Here is a 25,633-nt window from a genome sequence, read left to right as displayed (position 1 = left end):
TCCTCTGCTCGTTTCCCCTGACAAAGCAAACCCCCAAACCTCAGATTTTTTACACTTGGAGAGGCAGCGCCGACCCACCTGCACAAACCGACCTCATTTCGAGTCTGCCCCGCTGGGTTTTTATTAGGACAGCCCCCGGGGGAACTGTGGAATTAGGAATGGCATCCCCCTTTTTTTGTTTTTAGCACAGCGGAGGAAGCAGAACCCAGGGAGAATTCAGCCAGCAGAGAGAGGAAAGTTCATGTGAGTGTTCCAGTGGCCACAAAAAGCAGGAGGAGGAGCAGGGCAGGCAGGGAAGGGCAGCACTGGGGCCAGCCCTGCACCAGGGGGTTTTAGGAGCTGTGTGTTGGTGCAGAGTGATCAGAGCAGGGAAAGGAAATGGAAATCCAGAGTGAAAGGAAATGGAAATCCAGAGTGAAAGGAAATGGAAATCCAGAGTGAAAGGAAATGGAGATCCAGAGTGAAAGGAAATGGAAATCCAGAGTGAAAGGAAATGGAGATCCAGAGTGAAAGGAAATGGAGATCCAGAGTGAAAGGAAATGGAGATCCAGAGTGAAAGGAAATGGAAATCCAGAGTGAAAGGAAATGGAAATCCAGAGTGAAAGGAAATGGAAATCCAGAGTGAAAGGAAATGGAAATCCAGAGTGAAAGGAAATGGAAATACAGAGTGAAATGAAATGGAAGCACCGAGTGCTCGGAGCTGGTTTAGGGAGAAATGACTCCCTGCCTGTAAACCCAGAGCAGGACGCTGGACATGGGGCAGAGTTCCTGGAATATCCTGAGCTGGGTCACCCCCTGCACTCCGGCATTTTCCACCTGTCCTGGACTGAAATGCTTTTCCATCCTTGTCCTTTTTAAAGAAACTACAACACGCTCCTCCAACAGATCCACCACAACCCATGCTGCAGCTTCCCCAATTATTTCTAATGTTTTAACTGCAAAATTCAGACATTTCCACTTTTAACTAATATTTCTAGTAAGTATTATTATTAAACTAATATTTCTATTAATTATTATTATTTAACTAATATTTCTATTAATTATTATTATTATTTAACTAGTATTTCTATTAATTCAGCCATACTAACTTTTTTACTAATATCCATTTCTATTAATTATTATTTAACTAATACTTCCATTAATTCAGCCATATTAACTTTTTTACTAATATCCATTTCTATTAATTATTATTATTATTTAACTACTATTTCTATTAATTATTATTATTTAACTAACATTTCTAATAATTCAGACATATTAACTTTTTTTACTAATATCCATTTCTATTCATCATTATTAACTAATATTTCTATTAATTCAGCAAGATTAACTTTTCTACTAATATCCATTCCTATTAATTATTATTATTTAACTAACATTTCTATTAATTCAGACATATTAACTTTTTTACTAATATCAATTTCTATTAATTATTATTATTTAACTAATATCTCTATTAATTATTATTATTTAACTAACATTTCTATTAATTCAGCCATATTAACTTTTTTTACTAATATCCATTTCTATTATTATTATTTAACTAACATTTCCATTAATTCAGCCATATTGACTTTTCTACTAATATCCATTCCTATTAATTATTATTATTTAACTAACATTCCTATTAATTCAGCCATATTGACTTTTTTACTAATATCCATTTCTATTAATTATTATTATTTAACTGATATTTCTATTAATTCAGCCATATTAACTTTTTTTACTAATATCCATTTCTATTATTATTATTTAACTAATATTTCTATTAATTCAGCCATATTAACTTTTTTACTAATATCCATTTCTATTAATTATTATTATTTAACTAATATTTCTATTAATTATTATTATTTAACTAACATTTCTATTAATTCAGCCATACTAACTTTTTTTACTAATATCCATTTCTATTAATTATTATTTAACTAATACTTCCATTAATTCAGCCATATTAACTTTTTTACTAATATCCATTTCTATTAATTATTATTTAACTAATATTTCTATTAATTATTATTATTTAACTAACATTTCTAATAATTCAGACATATTAACTTTTTTTACTAATATCCATTTCTATTCATCATTATTATTTAACTAATATTTCTATTAATTCAACCATATTAACTTTTTTACTAATATCCATTTCTATTAATCATTATTAACTAATATTTCTATTAATTCAGCAAGATTAACTTTTCTACTAATATCCATTCCTATTAATTATTATTATTTAACTAACATTTCTATTAATTCAGACATATTAACTTTTTTACTAATATCAATTTCTATTAATTATTATTATTTAACTAATATCTCTATTAATTATTATTATTTAACTAACATTTCTATTAATTCAGCCATATTAACTTTTTTTACTGATATCCATTTCTATTATTATTATTTAACTAACATTTCTATTAATTCAGCCATATTGACTTTTCTACTAATATCCATTCCTATTAATTATTATTATTTAACTAACATTCCTATTAATTCAGCCATATTGACTTTTTTACTAATATCCATTTCTATTAATTATTATTATTTAACTGATATTTCTATTAATTCAGCCATATTAACTTTTTTTACTAATATCCATTTCTATTATTATTATTTAACTAATATTTCTATTAATTCAGCCATATTAACTTTTTACTAATATCCATTTCTATTAATTATTATTATTTAACTAATATTTCTATTAATTATTATTATTTACCTAACATTTCTATGAATTCAGCCATATCCACTATTTTTCCCCTAATATCCCACATTCCTGCTGCAGCTTCTCTCCACGCCAGGGAAAGCAAGGGCCATCTCTTGCAAGGCATTTATTTCTCTGTATAAATCCCTGCCTTGGCAGAAATATCTCTTTAATTTCATGCATATTTAAGAACACCCCGTGGGTTTTATGCACCATAAAGAACATTTTCTCCCTGTGGAGGCAGCCCAAGGGAGAATTATCCGTGACCATCACTGGGATGCGCTGTCACACTCAGGACACTGGGGGTGCTCCCAGAATATGGGAATTTTCTCCCTGTTACCATCAGAGGATGAGGGCTGCACAAAACCATGCAGGTAGGAAAAAAGAAAAAGAAGATGGGGAATAACATCCCATGAATTCTGCCAGGGAAAACAAGGAGCTCGAGCTCATCCCAAAGAGCTCCTGCTGCAGACGCCTCCTGGAAGAGCAATTCTGCTGTTCTACTTCTTAATTTCTTAATTTATTTCTTTATTTCTGTCTTTGTTTCTGTTGGACTGCTGAGGGCTGAAGGAAACTGCTCATCCACTCAAAATATTATCAAATTACGCCGGGGTTTTGATTCAATTTGTTTTCATTTCTATGTATATAAAAAAAAAAAGATTAATTTGCAGGCACTCTTGCTCTGATAGGAAGTTCCTCCAATTGCATCACAGCTGTGACGGTCATTCCCAAAAAGTGAATTTCCATGGGTCTTGGAATGAGATGTTTGCTTGCAACGCAGCTGCTCAGGTGATTAAAGAAAAATTAAATTAAAAGTTAAAAAATGAAAATTTAAAAAAAAAGTTTTATCCGCATTATTTCTACAGAGTGGTTCAGAAACTGAAAATAACAATAACAATAACAATAACAATAACAATAACAATAACAATAACAATTAAAATTATTATTATTAGTATTATTAGTATTATTAGTATTATTATATGCTAAAATAGTAATAGTTTAAAGTTCAGAAACTTAAAATAGTAATAACAACATGGTTTTGGGACAGTAAGTAAGAGTCAAATTGGGACTTAACCAGCAGTTCTTAGAGATCAACAGCCTTTACACTTCAGCAGAATTTTCTCTTCTTCTCTACCTTCCTTCAGCGTGGAAATAATTGCACATTTTTCAAATGTTACCTTTTCAAAAAGGAACTGTGCACTGAGCTCTGCAATCAGTATTTGCCACAGGATGGTCACTACCTCAAAACAACCCTGAAGCACGACAAGAAACCCCTGTTATTTACTGGGGTTGAGGGAGATCAAATAATCAGAGTAAAATGAGTATGAAATTAGCATAAAATGAGTATGAAATGAGTATGAAATGAGTATTAAATGAGTATAAAGTGAATATGAAATGAGTGTAAAATGAGTATGATCACATCCACGTTTTAAAAATTAAACTGCATTATTTCTCTGAAGAGAATTCCTGTCTTAAGAGAGGATTCATTCCAGATGGGGGCTAATAAATCCAACCACACAACAATGCTTTTAAAGGCTCGTGCCTACAGCAGCTCCTCAAAACATTTGGAGAGCGAGCTGTGGTTTGCCCCAGAAGGGTCAGTGAGGGGAGGCTTTGGGATCACAGCCCATTGTGGAGGCAGGAACACCACTCATGGCAAAAGCTCAGCCTCCCACGTGCCAATCCCCCTTTGCACAATTTAAAAGAACAAATCTTCCAGCCCCTCTGGGCGAACAGACCTGAACACCAACAGTGCCCACAGATTCTTCATCTCCCACGGGGTTTTGACTTCAACTCCAGACTCTGATAAATTTAAAATGCAGCTTTTCCGTGGGACCCCTTGTAGCTGGAGAAATATCACAAAGTTTTCTTGGAGTATTTTTAATTTTTGCTACAGAAATCTCCACTTTGTCTTCCATGAGGCACCAAGCTTTGCTTAGCTGGGTTTCCCCTCGTATTTTCCCCATATTTTTTGTTTTGCTGGACTGACACCCACGAGTTCAGCAGCCTCTGAACAGGTTCCAGGGCGTTCCCTGACATCAGAAATTGCTGTCATTCCACTCAAGCTCTGTCAGCCAAGCAAGGGCTGCAAACACCAGCTGGGAGAACCAGGACAGGACAGGCAGCAGTGCTGGACATCCCAAAAAAAAGCAGGGATGAAGTGGATCCAGCTGCAGCCTCAGCCTCTTCTGGCCCTTTCTCAGCTCTCCTCACATCCTGCTTAATCCTGGGGTTTCTTTTGGTCTCCAGGTTCTGTTTCCATCCCATCCAGATCAATGCCCTGCGAGGAAAGCAGCATCAGGATTACATCCAGGGAGCCATGCATTATTCAGCCAAGATAAATCTACACTTTTTTCCCTGCATGGGAAAATTTGAAAAATTGATGAATGTCAATTTTAGGGCAAAGTTTCAAGCAACCTTTACAAAACAGGAGGAAAAAAGTTACTCCAAGAAACTCCCCCACCTGCAGCTGCCTTGGCACAGCAAGGATGGGAGGAGAAGCATCCCTTACAGTCAGTTTGGATACCTATAAACAATAAATAAATAAAAAATCACCGATCCTACAACGCTCTGGGTTAGGGAGGATCCTAAAGATCATCTCATTCCTCCAGCCCAGATCGCTCGGGTTATTCTGAAACAATCCAGATGTAAGAACTGGTTGTACTTGAAAGATGGCCCCTCTCAGCTGTTCATCAACCTCCAGGAAATGTATTTTCAGGGTAACAAACCGAGCTGCCTCTACAGCAGAACAGGAGCATTCTGGAGCCCGAGCTGCTGCTGTTCCCATCCACACCCTGACCCACAAACGCTTCCCCCCACGCCCGATTCATGAAATGAATTTCTGTGCAAATTCCTCGTCCAGAGTTGGCATTGCCAACTCTGATGAAATGCAGAGATAGCGCTCTGCAAACCTCCCTGCTCGTGCTTCAAAACCGCCTAAATCCACACTGCTGAACTCCGTTCAGAATTTGGGTTTTTTGAGGCATCAGGATTTAAAAAGCTGCGTGTAAAACAAGGAAACCTGGTACCCAGAGAATGAGTAATTAGCACTAAAATCTCTCACACAGAGCAGAATTTAACCCAGATGTTCTTATCTTTACCAAAATTTAATTAACAAATGAATTGGTAGGGCAAAGGAAAATGGGGGAAGGAAAAAGGGGAAAGGGAAGGGAAGGGAAGGGAAGGGAAGGGAAGGGAAGGGAAGGGAAGGGAAGGGAAGGGAAGGGAAGGGAAGGGAAGGGAAGGGAAGGGAAGGGAAGGAAGGAAAGGAAAGGAAAGGAAAGGAAAGGAAAGGAAAGGAAAGGAAAGGAAAGGAAAGGAAAGGAAAGGAAAGGAAAGGAAAGGAAAGGAAAGGAAAGGAAGGAAAGGAAAGGAAAGGAAAGGAAAGGAAAGGAAAGGAAAGGAAAGGAAAGGAAAGGAAAGGAAAGGACTTTACTTGTTTCACTGCTGTTTTTAAACTTTCTCTCAAACCTCCTTTGGGCTGCTGAGATCTTCTGTTTATTTTCTGATAAATGAAGAAGTCAAGCTCTTTTTGTGCTGTCCCTTACTGCCATAAATTCTGCAAACAAAAGAGGAAGGCTGGGATAAAAAAGCCCCATTTCCAGTGCCAGGTATCCAAGGAATGCACCTGCACTTCAACCCAGCCTGACTTTGGCCCCTTTGGAATCCAGCTGCAATTTACAACAGCTCCACTCTTACCCAGTTGATGCAGATAAGATCTAATTAAAATGTTTGCTAACTCCAGGAAGTTCAAATGGCCTGGGATATTGAAAATCATCACTTCTGAAAGAGTGACTGTTTGTATGGACATTTCAAAATACATGAACTCCAGCTCGGGCAGCTTAAAAGCCTGGAGTGCTCCAACACATCCCAAGAGATTCCTTAAATTTATCTGGAGTATTTTTCTACTCATCACAGGCAGTGCTGCAGCCTGAGCCTCGTGATACAAAACAAAAAGGCACACAAGTTGCTTTTAGTAAAAAAAAAAAAGTTGTTTAAAACTGTAAACAAAATGTATTTCTCAAATCCTGAGAATAAACTCCATCATCTTAAAAATGTAATTGAAATGTTTACTAACTCCAGAGGGTTCAAATGGCCTCAGATATTGAAAAGCATCACACCTGAAAGAGTGAATGTTTCCAGAATACAAACTCCAGCTCGGGCAGCTGAAAAGCCTGGAGTGCTCCAACACATCCCAAGATATTCCCTACATTACCTGGAGTATTTTCCTACTCATCACATGCAGTGCTGCAGCCTGAGCCTTGTCATCCAACACAAAAAGGCACACAAGCTGCTCTTTTAAAAACAAAAAAAAAAACCAAAAAACAAAACGTTGTTTTAAAGTAAAACTACAAACAAAATTCATTTCCAAAGCCTGAGAATATACTCTGTCATCTTAAAAAACCTCATTCAAATGCTTGCTAACTCCAGGAGGTCCAGCTGGCCTGGGATGTAATGTTGCCACTCCTGAGTGAGGGCAGTGAGCACTGGCCTCGTACCCGGGGCAGAAGGGTGGGCACAGGGATAACTCCACATTATCCACCCCAAGGAGCAGGGATGGGATCTCCCTCCCAGGCTGTGGCCACCTGCAGAGGGCACCCGAGCACAAAAGCTTTTGCTGGAGTGTTTGGATGCATTTCCCTCCTCTGAACACTCTCCTGGCAGGCTCTTGAACCCTGACATTTCAGTAATGCCATCCCTGGCTGGAGCAGCTTAATGAGTGCAGCAAAAAAGGCACCTCTGATGTGTTTTCAAACTGATCACTGGGGAACTGAGATCCTCTGGCAGCCCAGGGCTGAGTGGGAGCTCATTCCTACCTCTAATTACCTCTCCCTACAAAATATTTACATATTTGCTGCTTTTGACCATTCATTATCTCTCACTTTTTTTTTTTGTTCCCCTAACATGTCACCAGTTCTTGCTGCACAAAAACAATGCCTGTAGGTTCTTTCCTGTGGTGTGGAGTTGTGAAAGCTTTAGGCAGTAATAAAATCCTGTCCAGCTTTCTTCATTTGATTTCCTTTCCTCACGTGGCTGTACAGAGGGAGGATAAAACACAGGCAACCTCACCCACAAGGTAATTAATTTAATTTCTTTTTATCGTTCCCAACTCGTCCCTGGTCACCTTGAAACACCCCTCACTGCTAAGAGCAGTTTTCTTGCAACACACAACTTTAATTCAAGACAGATCAGGAGGCCTTAAATGTTTTATTAAGGTAACTTTGAAAGTGAAAACCAAAAAAACCACTTGACTCGATCTTCTGGGGCATTTTCATCAGAAGAATAAACCCTGTTATGTTCCCTAATTTAACTTTCTTTTCCTTATTTAAATCAGAGCACACTGCCCATGCCCACATCCCCATCCTCTGAGGAGTTGGGCTCCTGGATCAAAAGCTTCCAGGAGATTTTTAGTTTTTCCAGGGCATGTTTTGAAGTCTCAAGAGGAGAAAATGAGAGAGAAGAAAGAGTTCAGCCCCAGGAACCCACCCTGCAGCAGCTGCAGCCCTTCAGCCAAAGGCAACGCTTTCATTTCTTGCAGATTCTCCTTTGTGCTGCTCCAGAGAGGGAAAATGATTCCAAATTTTCAAATCCTGCCTGCATGGAAGGAGAGGGAGCACCAAGTCCTTTTCCTGAGGAACAGGGTGATGCTCTCAGAGAGAAGGGCTGGAAATTCTGGGGTTAACTCACTTCTGGGTCCTGAAACCACCACAGCTCTAGAAAGGAAAAGACTTTTCGTGTTTCACTGTTGTTTTTTAAACTTTCCTCAAGCCTCCCTTTGGGCTGCTGAGACCTTCAGCTCATTTTCGGATAAATGAAGAAGTCAAGCTCTTTTTGTGGTGTCCCATAATGCCATAAATTCTGCAATAAAAGAGGAAGGCAGGGATAAAGAAAGCCCCGTTTCCCCACCCCTGCCTGGCTATTTAAATCACTTTTTGAACTAAAACCACTACTTTAAACCAAAATGCACCTAAACCATGCCCAACAGCTCGGGGTTTGGCCCAGGTTCAAACAAGGGTTTCTCATTTTGGTGTGAGAAAACCAGCCAGATCCACAATCTGGAATGAGAATTGCTGCTGCCCTGTCTTAGGGGCCATTAATTTCTTAATAATCCCATTAAAAAAAAGAACCTGGGGCCTGCAAAGCCCAGCAGGAAAGTGCTGGTGTCACATTAAATAACAGAAGGCACACAGGGGGAGTCTCACCAAAAAAAAAGAGCAGGTGCCTGTGGGAGAAAACAAGAGAGGGGCCACAAATTTCTATTTTCAGTTGTGTTCCTGACTTGTTTGAGAGCAGCCAGGAGACATAAGCAGAAATTTGAGCCTGTAAAATGAGCTGGAAACACCTGTTCACAGAGGTATAACATGTTTTTGTGACCCACTTTTGAGAGACTTTGAAGCAGAGGCCCAGGGAGGTCAATTAAAGCCACTGAGACAGAAAAAAACCCCACAGTTTTCAATTTTTGTATTAAAAAAAAAAAAAGTCTCAATTGCATGGTGTTTGCCACTGGAATTGTATTTAGCTCTCCTGTCAATTGCAGGTGCTGGGAAACTCAGCAACAAAACATTCCAGTAAAAACATCTTTTCTGTAATAGGTTTGAGGTTACAGCCTCTCCTGTTATTCATCCACACCACCCTCCCTCCCCATCAGGTTTTTCCTTAATAAGATGGACAGCACTGTGCCAAAAAAGCTTTTAAAAGCTGCACTTGAGACAACTCCTCCCAATCTGCAGCTGGAAGCTCTTTCCTTGGCCCTTCTGCTGTGGCATCTGAGGCTGTCTGCAGCCCAGCTCTCAGCAGAATGTTTACATGGACACTTCAGAACACACCAACTCCAGCTCGGGCAGCTTAAAAGCCTGGAGAGCTCCAACACATCCCAAGAGATTCCTTAAATTTATCTGGAGTATTTTTCTACTCATCACAGGCAGCGCTGCAGCCTGAGCCTCGTGATACAAAACAAAAAGGCACACAAGTTGCTTTTAGTAAAAAAAAAAAAAAGTTGTTTAAAACTGTAAACAAAATGTATTTCTCAAATCCTGAGAATATACTCCATCATCTTAAAAATGTAATTGAAATGTTTACTAACTCCAGAGGGTTCAAATGGCCTCAGATATTGAAAAGCATCACACCTGAAAGAGTGAATGTTTCCAGAATACAAACTCCAGCTCGGGCAGCTGAAAAGCCTGGAGTGCTCCAACACATCCCAAGATACTCCCTAAATTTACCTGGAGTATTTTCCTACTCATCACATGCAGTGCTGCAGCCTGAGCCCGTGGGCAGCTACTGCCCAGAGCTGTGAGACACCACAAAACGGCAAATAAGCTGCTGTCTTTTATTTTTTTTAATTCCTTTAAAAATAAAGCTATGAACAACATTTATTTCTCAAAGCTTGAGAATATACTCTATCACCCTAATATGATAATTAATTACAATTACAGATGTAAACAGCACGTGTTGGCCTCTGAAGGTTGAAGAAAAAGAGTTATTGAAGTGGTAACCAGCTCCTAGGAGTTTCTTCTAAAAGCAGGGGAAAAAAAGTGTGTTTGTAAAAAATAATTGATCATTTTGCCATCATCCTCTTTGAAGATGTGGTTACCCTCAGCAGAATTATCTCCAATTCTTGTCTGTCTCTAATCCCAGCTACAAATGGAGTCTGAGGAGAAGGTTCTTGATCTCATCACAGTATTTGGCTTCTTATTTAGCTTTTCATTCTGCTTTTATTTACAGCTATGATATCCACAAAAAAGAAAAAAAAAAAGGGAAAAAACCCCAACCTCACACAACTAAACACTGGTAGTAAATACCATTCTGCCTCAATGCAAAATAAAAATAATGGGAATATATCAGGGTACATAACAGCTAAAAAAAGAATTCAGGTTGATGATTTAAGTGTTTGTCATTTAAACCATCACAGAAAGTGCTTATTTAAAGCACTGATTGAAATAATTCTATCCCGGAGGCAGGAGATTACTCCTGCCCTCAAAGTTAAAAATAATATCCCCATTAACCTCAGCAACAATTTCCTAATTGCCAAGGATTACAAATCTTTCATGCAACGCTCGTCCTCTGAGAATTCCATCACTGCTTCACTTCCCAAACCACCCCTGTGACTGCAGTCCCGAGGCTTTTTGGAACGTCAGACTCCAGGAATGGTTTTTGTACGACAGCACCAAACATTCAGGAAAATGAGGGCGTGTCACCCCAAATTCTCTGCAGGTGAAGCAGCTCTATATTCACATTTATGGGGGCTGCCTGGGGCTCGCTCTGCTGCGCGGTGCCAAGGGGCACTGGCACCATGGAGCAGGCAGCTGCTCCACACTCTGTTCCCTCTGTCCTGAGCAACAGCGGCTGGAATTTGTGCCAGCAAGGCTGAGATGTGGCAGAAACAAAGAGGGCAAAGTTTAGTGCCCAAAACACCCGGGGTTACAGCACTGGAAGGGCTTCTTGGAGAGCCACAAAGGAGCGCTGCCAAAACGGGGGGCTGGCTGCTTCCCCCAGCCTGCTCCGAGGGAAACCAGGAGCATCCTGACCAGGAATCTCCTAAAACACATCCAGCACCAAATAAAACCAGGATAATCCTGGCCAGGAATCACCTAAAACAAATCCAGCACCAAATAAAACCAGGAGCATCCTGACCAGGAGTCGCCTAAAACAAATCCAGCTCCGAGGGAAACCAGGAGCATCCTGACCAGGAATCACCTAAAACACATCCAGCAGCAAATAAAACCAGGAGCATCCTGACCAGGAATTACCTAAAACACATCCAGCAGCAAATAAAACCAGGAGCATCCTGACCAGGAATTACCTAAAACACATCCAGCAGCAAATAAAACCAGGATCATCCTGATCAGGAATCACCTAAAATAAATCCAGCAGCAAATAAAACCAGGATAATCCTGACCAGGAATCAAAGAAATCCAGTTCTGAGGGAAAACCAGGATTATCTTGACCAGGAATCACCTAAAATAAATCCAGCACCAAATTAAACCAAGGGCATCCTGACCCAGGAATGACCTAAACAAATCCAGCACTGAGGGAAAACCAGGAGCATCCTGACCCAGGAATCACCGAAAATAAATCCAGCACCAAGGGTGAACCAGGATCATCCTGACCAGGAAGCTCCTCACACAAATCCAGCCCCTCAGGTGTTGCATGGATCCACCAGTTTGGCATCTCCCACCAAAGTGCACATCCCCGAGTTAACTCCACTTTGGGGAACTGGGATTGTCTCCTTCCCAGGGCTGCTGCTTCTCTCCTCGGAAGATTGCTTTTTGCTCCTTCTCCTGGTTTAATTCCCCTTTTCTTCCACACCAGCAAAGAGCCAAACTTCAGATGTGATTTCCCTTTTTTCATCAGCCTTCAGCCAGGATTTCCCTTTCCTTCCACACCAATAAAGGGCCAAACTTCAGCTGTGCTTCCCCTTTTCTCCCACAACAATGAACAGCCAAACTTCAGATAATTAGGAATAAATATCCAACGAACAATTAGTTTTGTTTGGTGGGATTATCCAGACTGTTGCCCAACTTCCCTGCTTCCCAGCAGAAATACAACCACGGGAACCACATCACATATATGCCATGTTCAAAATAAACCCAAAACAAGAAAAGCACCTTTTACATCCTACATAATGTCTTAGTCATCTCCAAAACCACTTGAGCAATAAAAAAAATCTATAAAAATCAGAAAAAAAACATTCACTCTGCAAAGCAGCAAAGCAGATGAAAGCTCAGGGGTATAAACATCAAGAACACTAAAGAGACAAGCATGTTCCTTCTCCCCTTCCTCCTACTCCCACACTTCATTCCTGAAGCACACAGCTTTGGACAGAGATTTTATTTCATGCCAACCACAATCAGATATTTCAATACCTCAGTGTTTGTCTGGAGGGAGCACACATTCCAGGGAAAATGCAGTGCATGCAGAGATTACCTGGAAATAAATCACATTCCCATTTAAAATGAAGTCTGAAGAAGTGGCACAGCACAGAGCTGTATTATGGGCCACGCACTTTCCCTCAGAAGAAATGTTTCACACCCTCCAGCAGTTTTCTTTCGGGAAGGGAATGAAAAAGTAAAGAGATTTATTACATTAAAAAGCATATTGATTGAAAGCAGTGCTGTATGACAGCTTCAGCTATTATAACAGAACGGAATAAAATCAAATGTTTACCCCTGAAGGGAATTCGGAGGAAAAAAAATAAAAGGCTTTATCAACACTTATGACAATGAGCAAATTTGCAAGGGATAACATTTTGGTGCTGAAAGTAAATGCAAATAAGTGCTCATTTCTCCAGGGGAGCTTTGAGGTTTGCCCACACGAGGGGCCGTGGCTAACTGTGGTGTGGCTTAGCAGTGAAAACACGCCTGTGATTGTGTGGCTGGAGATGTCAGCTGCTCCCACAGCTGGGCAGCAGACAAGGTCGCAGATGATGAGAGCAGGGGATGTTCCAGCATCACAGCCAGTTTGTAGGAGCAGCAGGACAGTCCTTTGTGCTGCCACGCTGCTCTCGGGGCTTGGTGATGGCCTTAACCCAAAGAATGACACTCCGTCCTCCCTGCCCTTGTCCTCTTTGCTCATCCCTCCTTCCTCCCTTCCCTCTGCTCACCCTTCCTTCCCTTTATCCATGCTGCTCATCCCTCCTTCCTCCCTTTGCCCACTTTGCTCATTCCACCCTCCTTTTGTCCACTCTGCTCATCCCTCCTTCCTCCCTGCCCTTGTCTGCTCTGCTCATCCCTCCTTCCCCTTGTCCACCCTGCTCACCCCTCTTCCCTCTGTCCACTTTGTTCATCCCTTCTTCCTTCTCTTTGTCAACTCTGCTCATCTCTCCCTCCCCCCATCCCCTTTTCTCACCTCTCCTTCCCCCCATCCCCTTTGCTCACCCCTCTTTCCCCATCCCCTTTTCTTACCCCTCTTTCCCCATCCCCTCTGCTCACCCCTCTTTCCCATCCCCTTTTCTCACCCCTCTTTCCCTCATCCCCTTTTCTCACCCCTCTTTCCCCCGTCCCCTTTTCTCACCCCTCTTTCCCTCATCCCCTTTTCTCACCCCTCTTTCCCTCATCCCCTTTTCTCACCCCTCTTTCCCCCGTCCCCTTTTCTCACCCCTCTTTCCCCCGTCCCCTTTGTTCACCCCTCTTTCCCCTCTTTCCCCTGTCCCCTTTTCTCACCCCTCTTTCCCCTGTCCCCTTTTCTCACCCCTCTTTCCCCATCCCCTTTTCTCACCCCTCTTTCCCTCATCCCCTTTTCTCACCCCTCTTTCCCCCGTCCCCTTTGTTCACCCCTCTTTCCCCTGTCCCTTTTCTCACCCCTCTTTCCCCTGTCCGTTTCTCACCCCTCTTTCCCCTGTCCGTTTCTCACCCCTCTCTCCCCATCCCCTTTTCTCACCCCTCTCTCCCCTGTCGCTCTGTTCCTCACCCAACACCTCCATCCCTCCATCCAGCTCACCGTATCCACCACCAGCTGCTTTTCTGGGGTGGCTTTTCCACAGGAGCAGAAAGAAAGGTGGATTTCTCCTCCACCCACATTATTTGATGGCAAACCACTCCAGACCTGAGAGCCTGCTCCTATCAACAACCTTCTGTTACTTCTGGTTTTAGAAGGACCAAAATATTTCCCTTGATCCTTCCTGGATCAGGCCTGAGCTGGTCCAAGCTGTATTTGCCATATAAACATCAATTTCACGGCATAAACGAGCAGTTATTTCAACTAAAATTTACCATTCTCACCAGTCTTACTTACCCTGAGTATTTGTCAGTATTCTGGCGCCTGCAAACCTTTCTTCTCTCGTAAACTGTAATGAAATTTGCATTTTTTCAAAGCTACGCTGCTTTGAAATGAAACCTGCTTTTGGCACGAGCTTTAAACTGCTTTAATAAAACCACCAGTGTTTAACATTGAAGTGTTAAACACCAGCTAAAAAACAGGAGTGAAAGCAGATAAAACAGCCCAAAAGAGAGAGAGAAAAAAAATCTGCAGCTTGTTACAACTCCTGATTTTACACACAAATGACAACAGCCTGGAGATGCAGCATGGACATTTTTGTCAGGATGAAAAGTTCCTTTTAGGATTGCCTTATCCGTAGCCTTTGCTGTTTCCTGACCTTCTGGGCCAAGTGAAACTCTACAGGCTCATAAAGAAATGGGGTCATGAAATGTTGATGACCTTCTCCCGCATGGGAGAACTCCTGGGCTGGGGCTGAGCCAGAGGAACTGGTCTGGCCAGCTGGGCTGGGACCTGGTGGACCTGAGCTCCAGGAGGAGCAGCCAGAGGGAAGCTGGAGCTCCAAACTCTGCTTTAAAGCACATCCCAGGAGGGCTGGAATGGGCACAGCTCCTTGGGACACAGCATTCCCTGAGGGTTTGTGGGATGAGGGACAGAAGTGTGGCCACAGGACCAGCAGGGATGAGGAATGGGGGTGAGGAGTCTGTGGGGGCACAGAGCAGGGGGTGCAGCAGGGCCCAGAGGGTGCTGACTTCACTTGAACTTGGAGAATTTACCAAAGATTGCAGTGAAAAATTGGAGCAAGAGCCGTGTGACTTTCTGTGCATAATTAGAGCAGCCGCTGCCCTTAAATTAGGTTTGGGAAGTCTCCCTGCAAGGGCAGAGATTCAAAGCAGGAGGAGCACACGAGCATTTTGTTCCTTTTCCCAGATCTGTCAGTGTTTCTGTGCTGTGCTCTGAGGGAAGAGCAAGACCTGAACCTTGAGACCTGAGAAAAACGAGTGCCAGGTACCTCTGCACTGCCTTTCCTACAGTGGTTTGGGGTGGAAGGGACCCTAAAGCCCATCTTATCTACCTCCCAGTAGACCAGGATGCTCCAAACCCTGGCTTTGGACACTTCCAGGGCTGGATCCCAAAACCTGGCTGATCTCACAGCACGATCCTGCTCATTTCTGAGCAGATCAACGTGTCCAAAGGCTCCTGGGGCTGAGGAAAGCTGGAATTTCACTTCAGAGCAGGCAACACCTGCGTGCTGAGGAAGAAACAAAACCCCAGATGAAGAGGGGCAGGGCTGAAAAGTCCTGAGAAAATGAAGGAAAAAACTGAGAGGTGCCAAAAGCAGCGCATGGGAATCCTGCCACGAGCATGGGACATCCCCAGAGTGCCAAAACTGCTGCAGGAAACTGCAGCCACCAGCAGAAACCAGCCAGCAGCAAAACACAGCAACCACGTGCCAGGAGATTGTTTCAGGAGTGAAACTGCCAGAAGCCAAATCCCAGTTTTAAGGCACAATTTACACCGTAAATATTTGGGTTTCTAGCAAAAAGGGAGGGAGGAGAAATCCTACTGTGCTCCAAAAGAGCTGCTGGAAACACCACATTGGAGGCAGAGCAATCTGCTGGTTTAATTAACCCACATGACGGAGGACGTGAATTTTTTTTTTCTCTCACACTATTAAACACAAAAATATCCAAACTCCTGAGCTATGGAACAGAAGTGATTAAAATCCCACTGCTCCAAGATTGTTTCCTCCCCATGAACAGCAATTCCCAACAGGAACACGTCCTGTGGAGAAGACTTGAGATCCTCAAGTTCATGGGGAAAACTTCAATGACTTCCATAATCTGAAAGCATCTCATAATCAAAATTGATTTCATTAAACCAGTGGCAATCTGTTGGCAGCCTGAGAGCCCAGACAGGGAAACACCGATTAAAACAAAGCTGGCAAAACACATTAAAAATTAATTGACTTCTTGATTTTTATCAAAATTGAAAAAAGGCTCAATCCTACACCCAATGATACAGCCCTCAATGGCAGCAATTAAAGTTCCTCCTTCCAATTACAGCTTTTTACAGCATTTTAATCAATTTTTGTACAGCGTATGAACATAGAGTTTAACCCTGAATCGAATCAGCATGGTGTTGCAGGCTGAAAATCATAATCCTGGAGCATGATACGCAAAAATAAAACTTAGATAAACTGAACAAAATGACAGGAATGTTCCTGTAGATCATTCTTGACTTGTGTTTTAGGCCACTGGAGGGGAATTCATAAGCAGATTTGGGACTTGCCCATCAACATGACCTCACCTATGTAAATATTTGTTCAAACATTTGGGCACATGGCAGTGGATTCTGGATTAGAAACCAAAGGAAATCACTATAAAAGGAAAACCATGCTGGCAGTTTCTGTTTAAAAGCTGCAAACCCTCAAGGACTTCTCCTTACAACTGGGCTGTAACATCCAGAGAAACTCCAAAGCCTTTGTTTGATTTATTCCTACCTTTTATAAAATCCCAAGCCATCAATCCTGAACGGCCTTGACTCAAAAGCCTGATAGATAAATTTTCATTGCTGAGATTGCTTAAGTAGCTCAACATCACAGAGATGGGGCTGGAATGAGAATTAGCAGATTAAAAAAACACCAAAAAATGAACTAAAATTGTGCAATTGGCAGCTTTCTCTCCTTTCAGCACAGCACAAACACCTTCTGCTGTCAGGATCAGAGAGCTGGACTGGAATGCACAGCAGGTTTATTCCAACACGGCTGGCACAGTGCCCTCTCCTCCAGGCCTCACCTCAGCATTCCCCTTTCCACAGCCTCACACGAGGCTCCTCAGGACTCTCCACCATTATCTTCTGACCTTTCCCTTTTTTTCCTTTTTTTTTTGTGTCTTTCTGAGTTAATCAGTAACCAGAGACTTCTGCCAGCACTTGGTGCTGCTGATATGAAGGTCCTGAGCCCCACGGAGCCACTTCCTCATCGTTCTCTCCTTCCCCATTCCAGCTCCCCAGCCTTTCCCTGCGCTGGCAATAAAAAATAAAAATAAAAAGGGGCATTTTCCATCCTAAAACACCGGCTCAGCAGCTCCAGAACCCAATTATTCCAGGCAGAAAAAGCTCTTACCCACAGCTACACATCATGAGGGACAAGTCTTGCCATGTCCCCGTTCGGGAGGTGGAGGGAAATAAAAAAAAGACATTTTTTTATGAGACAGTTACTGAGCTGTAATTTCCCACATCCGTTTACAACTGCAAACAAGCCCAGGCAGGGGAAGGTACTATCTATTACCATAATTATTTTTAAAACCTTCACCCCACAGGGTTAGGAAAAACCCAGTGATTTACAGCAAAGCCATAACTATAAAACTGCAGATGGGAGCTGAGCTATTTTGCCCTTGTCTAATGCTGAGATCTCATTAAACTGTGTGCTTAAACCTTAAATATTTGAGAGTAAATGGTAGTTAAAATAGGGAAATCGTTCTCATTAAGCAGCCAGCCTTTCCTCTGCTCAGCTTTCCAGCTCATCATTTGTTATTTGGTCATTTGTGCAGTTTGACACTGCCCCATCTTCCAGCCTGGACAGCCCCAAAATTCCTAAATGAAGGAAAAAGGGCAAGGAAAATAAAGCACTCAAGCCATTTTTAAACCTTAAAAAGAAGCTGATGAGAGAACAGAAACATTTTTCTTTTGTAAGTTCAGTCACCTTGAAGGATGATCCTTTGGCCAAAGTCATTCAGTGAGACAAGAGGCAGCAACTTTTCTTTAGTCTTTCTAAACCTAGAAAGATGAAAGGAAGATCTAGAAAGGTCTTTGACCTCTACCTGCTCTGCAGCACCATTATTATTGTCGTTGTTGTTATTATTATTATCATCATCATTGCCATTATTATTACCATTATATCTCCAAGAAACTAACATTTAATAAAAGAAGTTTCTCCAAGAAACTGACCTTTAATAAAAGATTGCACTACACACCCCACATGTAATTTTCTCTATGAAATATTCCTGCCTTTCAGAAGTTGCTGCAGCAAACCAGAGCATTAATAATTATTTTTGCTTACTCCCTTCTCAAGCCACCCACAAAATCCAAAGCAATGTCTGCCAACCTATCCAGGCTGGAACTGGAAGCTGGAAGAGGAAATGACGTAAGAGAAAAGTAGAATTTATGCAAAATGTCGGTGATATGAAAGCTCAGAAATCTTCATAAATTAGCAGTGCACAGTAATTGGAGCTGCTTGAATCATGCTCCTCCATCCTTCCACTTCAATGGGATATGGCAGGAAGTAATTAATGGAGACAGGCTCCCTTGCATATAGCTGGAAATAATTAATCTGGCACCTCATTTCTGGTATTGGCTGTTTGGAAAAACAAATTTCTCCCCATACAGAACAGTTTGTTTCACACGTAACCCCAGGGATCAGCTATTCTTTATTCTTTAAATATACATAAAGAAATTTAATGGGAGCCCATATGGAAAATTTAACCTTCACAAAGGCTTTGCTACGTGCGTAGATGAAGTGCTTCACAGAGTATTTGATGTTTTAAAAAAATTAAAATAAATTAAGACATACAACCCCCCCATTCAAATAGAGACATAAAATGTAGTATTATGTACCAGGGATTAAATAAGAGCATAAATTTTTATTTCTTCTCTCTTGTTTTCTACTCAAAATTACAAAACCTGCTTAGAATAAAACCCGTTCCTCATTATTTCTTTTTTATTTTGCTGTATGCACAGCAAACAGTTCATGTTCTTCTGAACAGTTATGCCTAAAATTTAAAACTTGAAACTAATTAGGTGCTCAACTTATTTTTGTAGGAGTAAAGGCCATGAAGAACACTTAGGATTCCATTATGAATAACAGATGCGAGACGGATACATTTATAAACCACTAAATTTAGAAAGATCTGTGGAGAGTTCTGCTGAACCTTTCAAAATTAAAAACCTCCCTGTACTTTGCCACTGAATCCATCAGAGCAAGTTCTGAGGAAGCAGAATACAAAAGGCCAATGAGTTTTCCACGGATCCAGCATTAATGCATGCCATGGATGGAATTTCAAGATGCCCAACAAAGCGGGCAATATCCACGGGGCACATGAGCTAAATGCCAACATTCCCTGTGTTAGTTGGGGGTTATTCAATACCCTCAGCTTGCCATCTCGTGCAGGGCAAGCTACAGAATTAATGAAAGAAATCAGATCCCCCTTTCACCCCGGATCCCACAGCCTCGGAGCGCTCTGTTTAAAAACACCACTCAGATCCTTCCCCAATTGTTTGGGCTGCTCGGTTCCCACAAGGAAACTCAGCTCACACAAAGGCAGAGCCCCGGCACCTTCCCTCCCGGGCACAAAAGAGCCAGATGGCCCCAGGGAACGGCTCAGGGCTCCTGCTCTGCCGGGAAAAGCTGGGAATGCTTTGGGACACATGGACACTGCCACCCGTGTTACAGGGACACTGCCACCCGTGTTCCAGGGACACTGCCACCCATGTTTCATGGACAATTCCACCCGTGTTCCACGGACAATTCCACCCATGTTCCACTGACATTGCCACCCGTGTTCCACGGACACTGCCACCCATGTTACATGGACATTGCCACCCGTGTTCCACAGACAATTCCACCCGTGTTCCATGGACAATTCCACCCGTGTTCCAGGGACACTGCCACCCGTGTTACATGGACATTGCCACCCGTGTTCCACAGACAATTCCACCCGTGTTCCACAGACATTGCCACCCCTGTTTCACGGACAATTCGACCCGTGCTCCAGGGACAATTCCACCTGTGTTCCATGGACAATTCCACCCGTGTTCCATGGACAATTCCACCCGTGTTCCAGGGACAATTCCACCCATGTTCCACGAACACTGCCACCCGTATTCCAGGGACAATTCCACCCATGTTCTACAGACATTGCCACCCGTGTTCCAGGGACAATTCCACCCATGTTCCACGGACACTGCCACCCGTATTCCAGGGACAATTCCACCCATGTTCTACAGACATTGCCACCCGTGTTCCAGGGACAATTCCACCCATGTTCCTCCAATGCCTGGGCACAGCGAACTGGCCCAAGAACGCCAGGAGGAGCTGGCGCTGCTGTGCCCCACCTGAAATCAGACAGAATACCCCAAAACAGAGCTCAGCATTTTTTATGAAGCCGATAATCCTCAATATCCAAAGAGTTTGCGCTAATTTAAAGGGGGCCAAAGAGCTGACAATCCTCAATATCCAAAGAGTTTGCGTTAATTTAAAGGGGGTCAAACAGCTGACACTGTGAGGACAGCCCAGGTCCCTTCCCAAGGCTGGCAGCGGTTCCCAATGCCGAGCCCAGGGCCTGGATTTTCCAGGAGCCCTTCCAGGTTTAGCAGGGCAGCAGCTGCCACCCCTGTGCCCCGTGAGTGTCTGGGCACTGCCAGAGCTCTTCCAGGAAGGATTTGGACTCTTGGATCTGGGGGAGCAGCTGGAGGAACACCCTCTCTCCCAGAAAATTCCCAACCTTTCTTCCCATCACCCCAGCAGGTTCCCTCACACCCGGCTGGAGCTGCTTTGCCACACAAGGACAAACTCCTCGTCCTTGCCCACGGTTACGAAACGCGTGCCTTGTGCCACACCAAAAGCTGCGTGGCAGCACCACATCCTAAAGGCAGAGGAAGCTGCAGTTCCAACATTTGTTATCCGTAACCCACGGAATACCCCGATGGTCAGCCTGCCCGAGAACGCGGCGAGTGGCCCAGCGCCGAGCGCCACAATGCCAGCTTTGCTGCCTTCCCACCAGGGCTTTTAACGACAAAAAACTCCACACAATTCCCAAACACCGCGCTCGTGCCCGGCTCCCTGGACAGGGAATTACCCAAAGCACATTTTAAACACACACACACACTTCAGCATCCCCCAGCAGCGCTCCTGTTTCACCTCTGCCGATGAGCCCGGCTCTGTCCGGGGGAGAAGCCAGCTCGCTGCCAAAATCACATCACACCACACTTGGCTGTAACAAAAGATGACTCCGGGGAGTTTGTGCTCATCATCGTTATTCCACGCACGTCAGAGCCACCTCCAGCAGCCCTTCCTTCAATTAAACCTCTACTACTGCAAAGGGCAAAGGGGTAGAGACACATTTGTGCCGTGCTGAGCGCGGAAGGGGTAAGGAGGGATAAAGGGAAGGATTACACAGCCCTTTTTTACTGACATCCACCCCCCTCCAAAAAGCGAGGAAATCCCCTCCCCACAATGTACAAGACAACCACACAAACCTGGTGGGTGAGAACACATCCACGCCTCGCCTTGGACCATCCTCCCTCCCGCACCCCCCTTTTTTTTGGTGTTGTTGAATTATTGTTTTTTTCCAGCTGAGCACTTGCCTCTCCTCCGTGCCCATCAAATATCCCGAAGATGGAGGGGTGAGTCTTGTTCACCAGGTCGGTGATTACTTCGAACCTGTCCTCCATGTGATCCCTGCGGCCTTGGATGGAGTAGACAGCCACGTTGTGGCTCTTGAACTCCCAGGTCTTGGAGAACTCAGCGTCCAGCACGTCTAAACCCCCGAGCCTGTCATTCTGCATGATCTCGGCCACCTTGCCCTTCACCATCTTCACCGCATCCCTGCTGGACTTAACAATGGTTTTCACCTCATCCGTGTGGAAGAAATAACTCCACAGGGCCAGGCTGATGCACAGCAAGAACAGGGTCTCCGGTCTGAGCAAGAAGTAACGCATGATCCGACCCAGCAGAGACAGCAAAGTCATTGTATCCTCTATCATTTATTATCGCGACCGTGTCTCCCCACACCATGCAGCGGGGCGGCTCCGAGCCCGGGGCCGCTCGCTCAGTGCATGCTCGGCCGGCCGGGCAGCGCCGAGCCCCGCGCTCCGTTCCGCTCCGCTCCGTTCCGCTCCGCTCCGCTCCCTCGCTGCGGCTCCGCTCCCGCTGCTGCCGGCGGCCGCGCCCCGGCCCCGCGGCGCCCCGTCCGTGCCGCGGGGGCGCGGGCCCGCCGATGGATGCGCCGAGCGCTGCGCCGCCGGGTGCCTCCTGAACGCCGCTGCCCGCCGCGGCTCGGCTCGGCTCGGCTCGGCTCGGCTCGGCCCGGGAGGTGGCTGCCAGGGCCGCCCGCGGTACCTGCGTCCCGTGCCCCCCGCGCCCGCCGCCGGCCCGCCCTCCTTCCACCCGGGCGGAGCGTCCCGGCCGCCGCCCCCGCCGCGCCGCTGAACTACAAATCCCGGCAGCCCCCGCGGGAGCGCGCCGGTGCGGGCGGAGTGTGCGGCATGCTGGGAGTTGTAGGCTGGGAGCGGCCGGGGAAGGAAAAAATTATTTAATCGAAGCGATTTAAATGGAAATCAATTTTTTTTTAAATTAAAAAAAAAATCAAAATTATTTAATCAAAGTGCAATCAAAGTTCTGGTACTTCTTTACATCTAGAGAGGTTTTTGAATTGGACTACTCCCTGAATAACAGATATTAGAAAAACAGAGAAAAGAGCCCCAAAATCTTCAGCAAGGCTGAGTATTTAATATTTTGCACATATTTACGGGCAGTCCAAAGCTTTTTCCTAAGTTCTTGGACTGATGTTTTTTATCCCAGGAATGTTTTTATCCCAGGGATGGGATAAAGGAGCTGCAGCCTGGAATTACAATTATTCAATCAAAGTGTAATTAAAATGATTTAATCAAAGTTATTTGGTTGTTGGAGCAACCTGCGACAGCGGGATGTGTCCCTGCCCGTAGGATGAGACGCCGGTTAAGTCCCTTCCAACACAGACCATCCTGGGATTCCTCTAAAGGATGGAATTGACCCTCGCGTGTTCCCCAGTTCCTTTCACAAGCTCGCAGTCAAAACGGAAACAAACCGGGATTTTGTCAATTATTAAACCGAGAGTAGAGCTTGCCAAGGTAGCATTTTGTTGGAAAAAATTTGTGTGATTTCTTAATTCGACAGTTTAACCTTAAAAGACCTAACTTATTAATAAAATACTACAGAACTCACAACCTATAAAACTGTAATTTAGATAAGAAATAACAAACATCCAAGTCCAAACTCCAAATGCTGTCTCAAACACTTGAATCCCAACCCTAACACAAAGAAAACAAGAAGATAAAAATGCAAAGATTGAGCCAGCTCAGTGACTGGAGACAAAAAAATCCCAATTTCAGAGCTCATTCTACTCTTCCCAGGGGAGAGGCAGAACTTCAGCACCCAGAGATTATTTTAAAAATCAGCAATAAAACCTCACCAATATTGGGGGTAACAGCTGCTGTTTAATTGTGGGTTTTGGTCACTTGTGAGAGGAATGAGAAGTGATTTCTGAGCCAGGTTTGTGAATAAACTGCAGAATTATCCTCTTGGAAAACCGGGAAAAGCATTCCTTGCTCAACAGCTCCTCCTCCTGCTCGCCGTAGCGTGGAAGCATCAGGGCATCAATTGTTTTTATATTTTGGCTAGAGAACCAAATAATCTGATCCTGCAAACGGGAATTCATTGTCTGTTCAGCGCTCCAGCACACGGGAGATGTGGGTTATAAACAGAATAAACTTGGAATTATTTTCCCAATCTTCCCAAAGCAGTATTCAGCTTTTCTAGGCAATTTTTGTGGTACCCAGAAGGAAAATAGAGAGTGAGATATTGGAGGAGCTCTTACTATTTGCTAGCCTGAATAATACCAGCGTTTTTATCATTGTCACTTGTTGTTTGTATTAAATAAAATTGAATAGTTCTGGTTGGAAGAAGCCTCATTTTGTGAATGTACTCACCAGCATAACTTAAATAAAAATAGGAACGGTGAAAAACTCTTAAATCTCCTGTAGCTGCAAATTGAATTTACCATTATTTCACCCTGGGGATGAGCAGTGAGGACACAACACTGGTGGGTCACCAAAAATCATTACAAGAAACATTTAATTCCATGGAGATTTCCTCGTAAAAATACCCCCAAAATCTGTAGGGCATCTGTTCTGTAGTTTCTCTGGGATGCTAAAATTTAGGGACTGTTGCTGTTTGCTGAATTCTGCTGCCCAGTGAAAAGGTTTTCTCTGGATGTTCAGGTTCAAATATTTCTATTGGCAGAAATCAGATGTGCAAAATTATGCGGCTCTTTGAAGTCCTGGAAAATATGAAAGCAAAATATTCCCCAAAACCTGTGGATTCACCTCCCTTTTCCTCTGCTGAGACACAAAATCTCAGAATAGAATAGAATAGAAAATTCAGCACCAACAATAACAACTGTACAAGTGGAGTTTTTCATGTCAGGACTGCAATGCAGTAAGAGAAATGTTGTGCTTTTCTTTCCAGACCGGTGTAAAAATGGATTTGAGGATATTCAGGGTGACATGGCCCAGCTCTCCAGAGGAATAACTCGGTGGCCATGCCAGAAGCTGCTCTGTGCATCAGTTGGGATGACAGCAAATGGGGCTGAGCTCTCCTGACAGTGCTTTCATCTCTGCTGATAGAAAGGACATTTCCTGAGATCATTGCCAGGACCTTACCTCGCAGCAAACACCAGGAGTTGCAGGGAAACTCTGCCTCCCCCTGAGAAATCTCATCCCAGCAGTTCTGTTCTGCATCTCCCCTGAAGAGGAACATTTGCAGATGGGAAATGCAAACAGCAAATTTCCACACAAGTTGCTCCTTTCTATTTTCCAGCATTCTCAATCCCAGGACATCTTCACGTGTAAAATCTGATTTTTTAATTTATTTCCTGGTGCCATTGAGTGACCTCGGTGTCAGTGGGAAGGAGAGGCACAGGGAGATTCTGACTGATGTTTTAATATCTTTTACAAATATATTAAAAAAATTTAAATATATTTAATTTAAATATATAAAAAAAAATAAAAGATCTTTTAAAAAAATCTTTTATTAAACACATTATTCTGCCGTGGAATGGTGTGCACCAAAACACAGGGCAGTGTGTGAAATTATTATATATAATATAATATAATATAATTATAATATTATATATAATATATATATTATATATTATATATTATATAATATATAATATATAATTTATTTATAATTATAGTTATATATAATATATTAAAATAGAATAGATTATAATGTAATATAATATTAGTATATTTTATATTATATATTAATATATAATTAATACAATTAAACATACATAATATATACAATGAAATATATATATTTCACTATCGTGAGATTATTATCTATAACTTAGCAGTGAAATTTTTATATATCAATTATAAATATGA

The 25,633-nt window shown here is 43.0% G+C and overlaps 1 protein-coding gene across 2 annotated transcripts in view; it reads right to left on the bottom strand.

The window, feature by feature from the left end:
- PPM1L (protein phosphatase, Mg2+/Mn2+ dependent 1L) overlaps positions 1-24,357 on the bottom strand; it is a 65,757-nt gene extending 41,400 nt beyond the window's left edge. The window contains exon 1 of one of the 2 annotated variants that reach the window (XM_038145661.1): positions 21,791-24,357. In XM_038145661.1, the coding sequence (XP_038001589.1) occupies positions 21,791-22,189 (399 nt within the window). In that variant the 5' untranslated portion in view covers positions 22,190-24,357. Of the gene's footprint in view, positions 1-21,344; positions 21,434-21,790 lie in introns of those variants that run through there. The other variant, XM_038145663.1, reaches the window with a different exon arrangement.
- Positions 24,358-25,633: the final 1,276 nt, after the last annotated feature.

This window comes from Motacilla alba, chromosome 9 (assembly GCF_015832195.1).
Source record: "Motacilla alba alba isolate MOTALB_02 chromosome 9, Motacilla_alba_V1.0_pri, whole genome shotgun sequence".
NCBI classification, from domain to species: Eukaryota; Metazoa; Chordata; class Aves; order Passeriformes; family Motacillidae; genus Motacilla; species Motacilla alba.
This window is presented reverse-complemented; position numbering and strand designations above follow the sequence as displayed.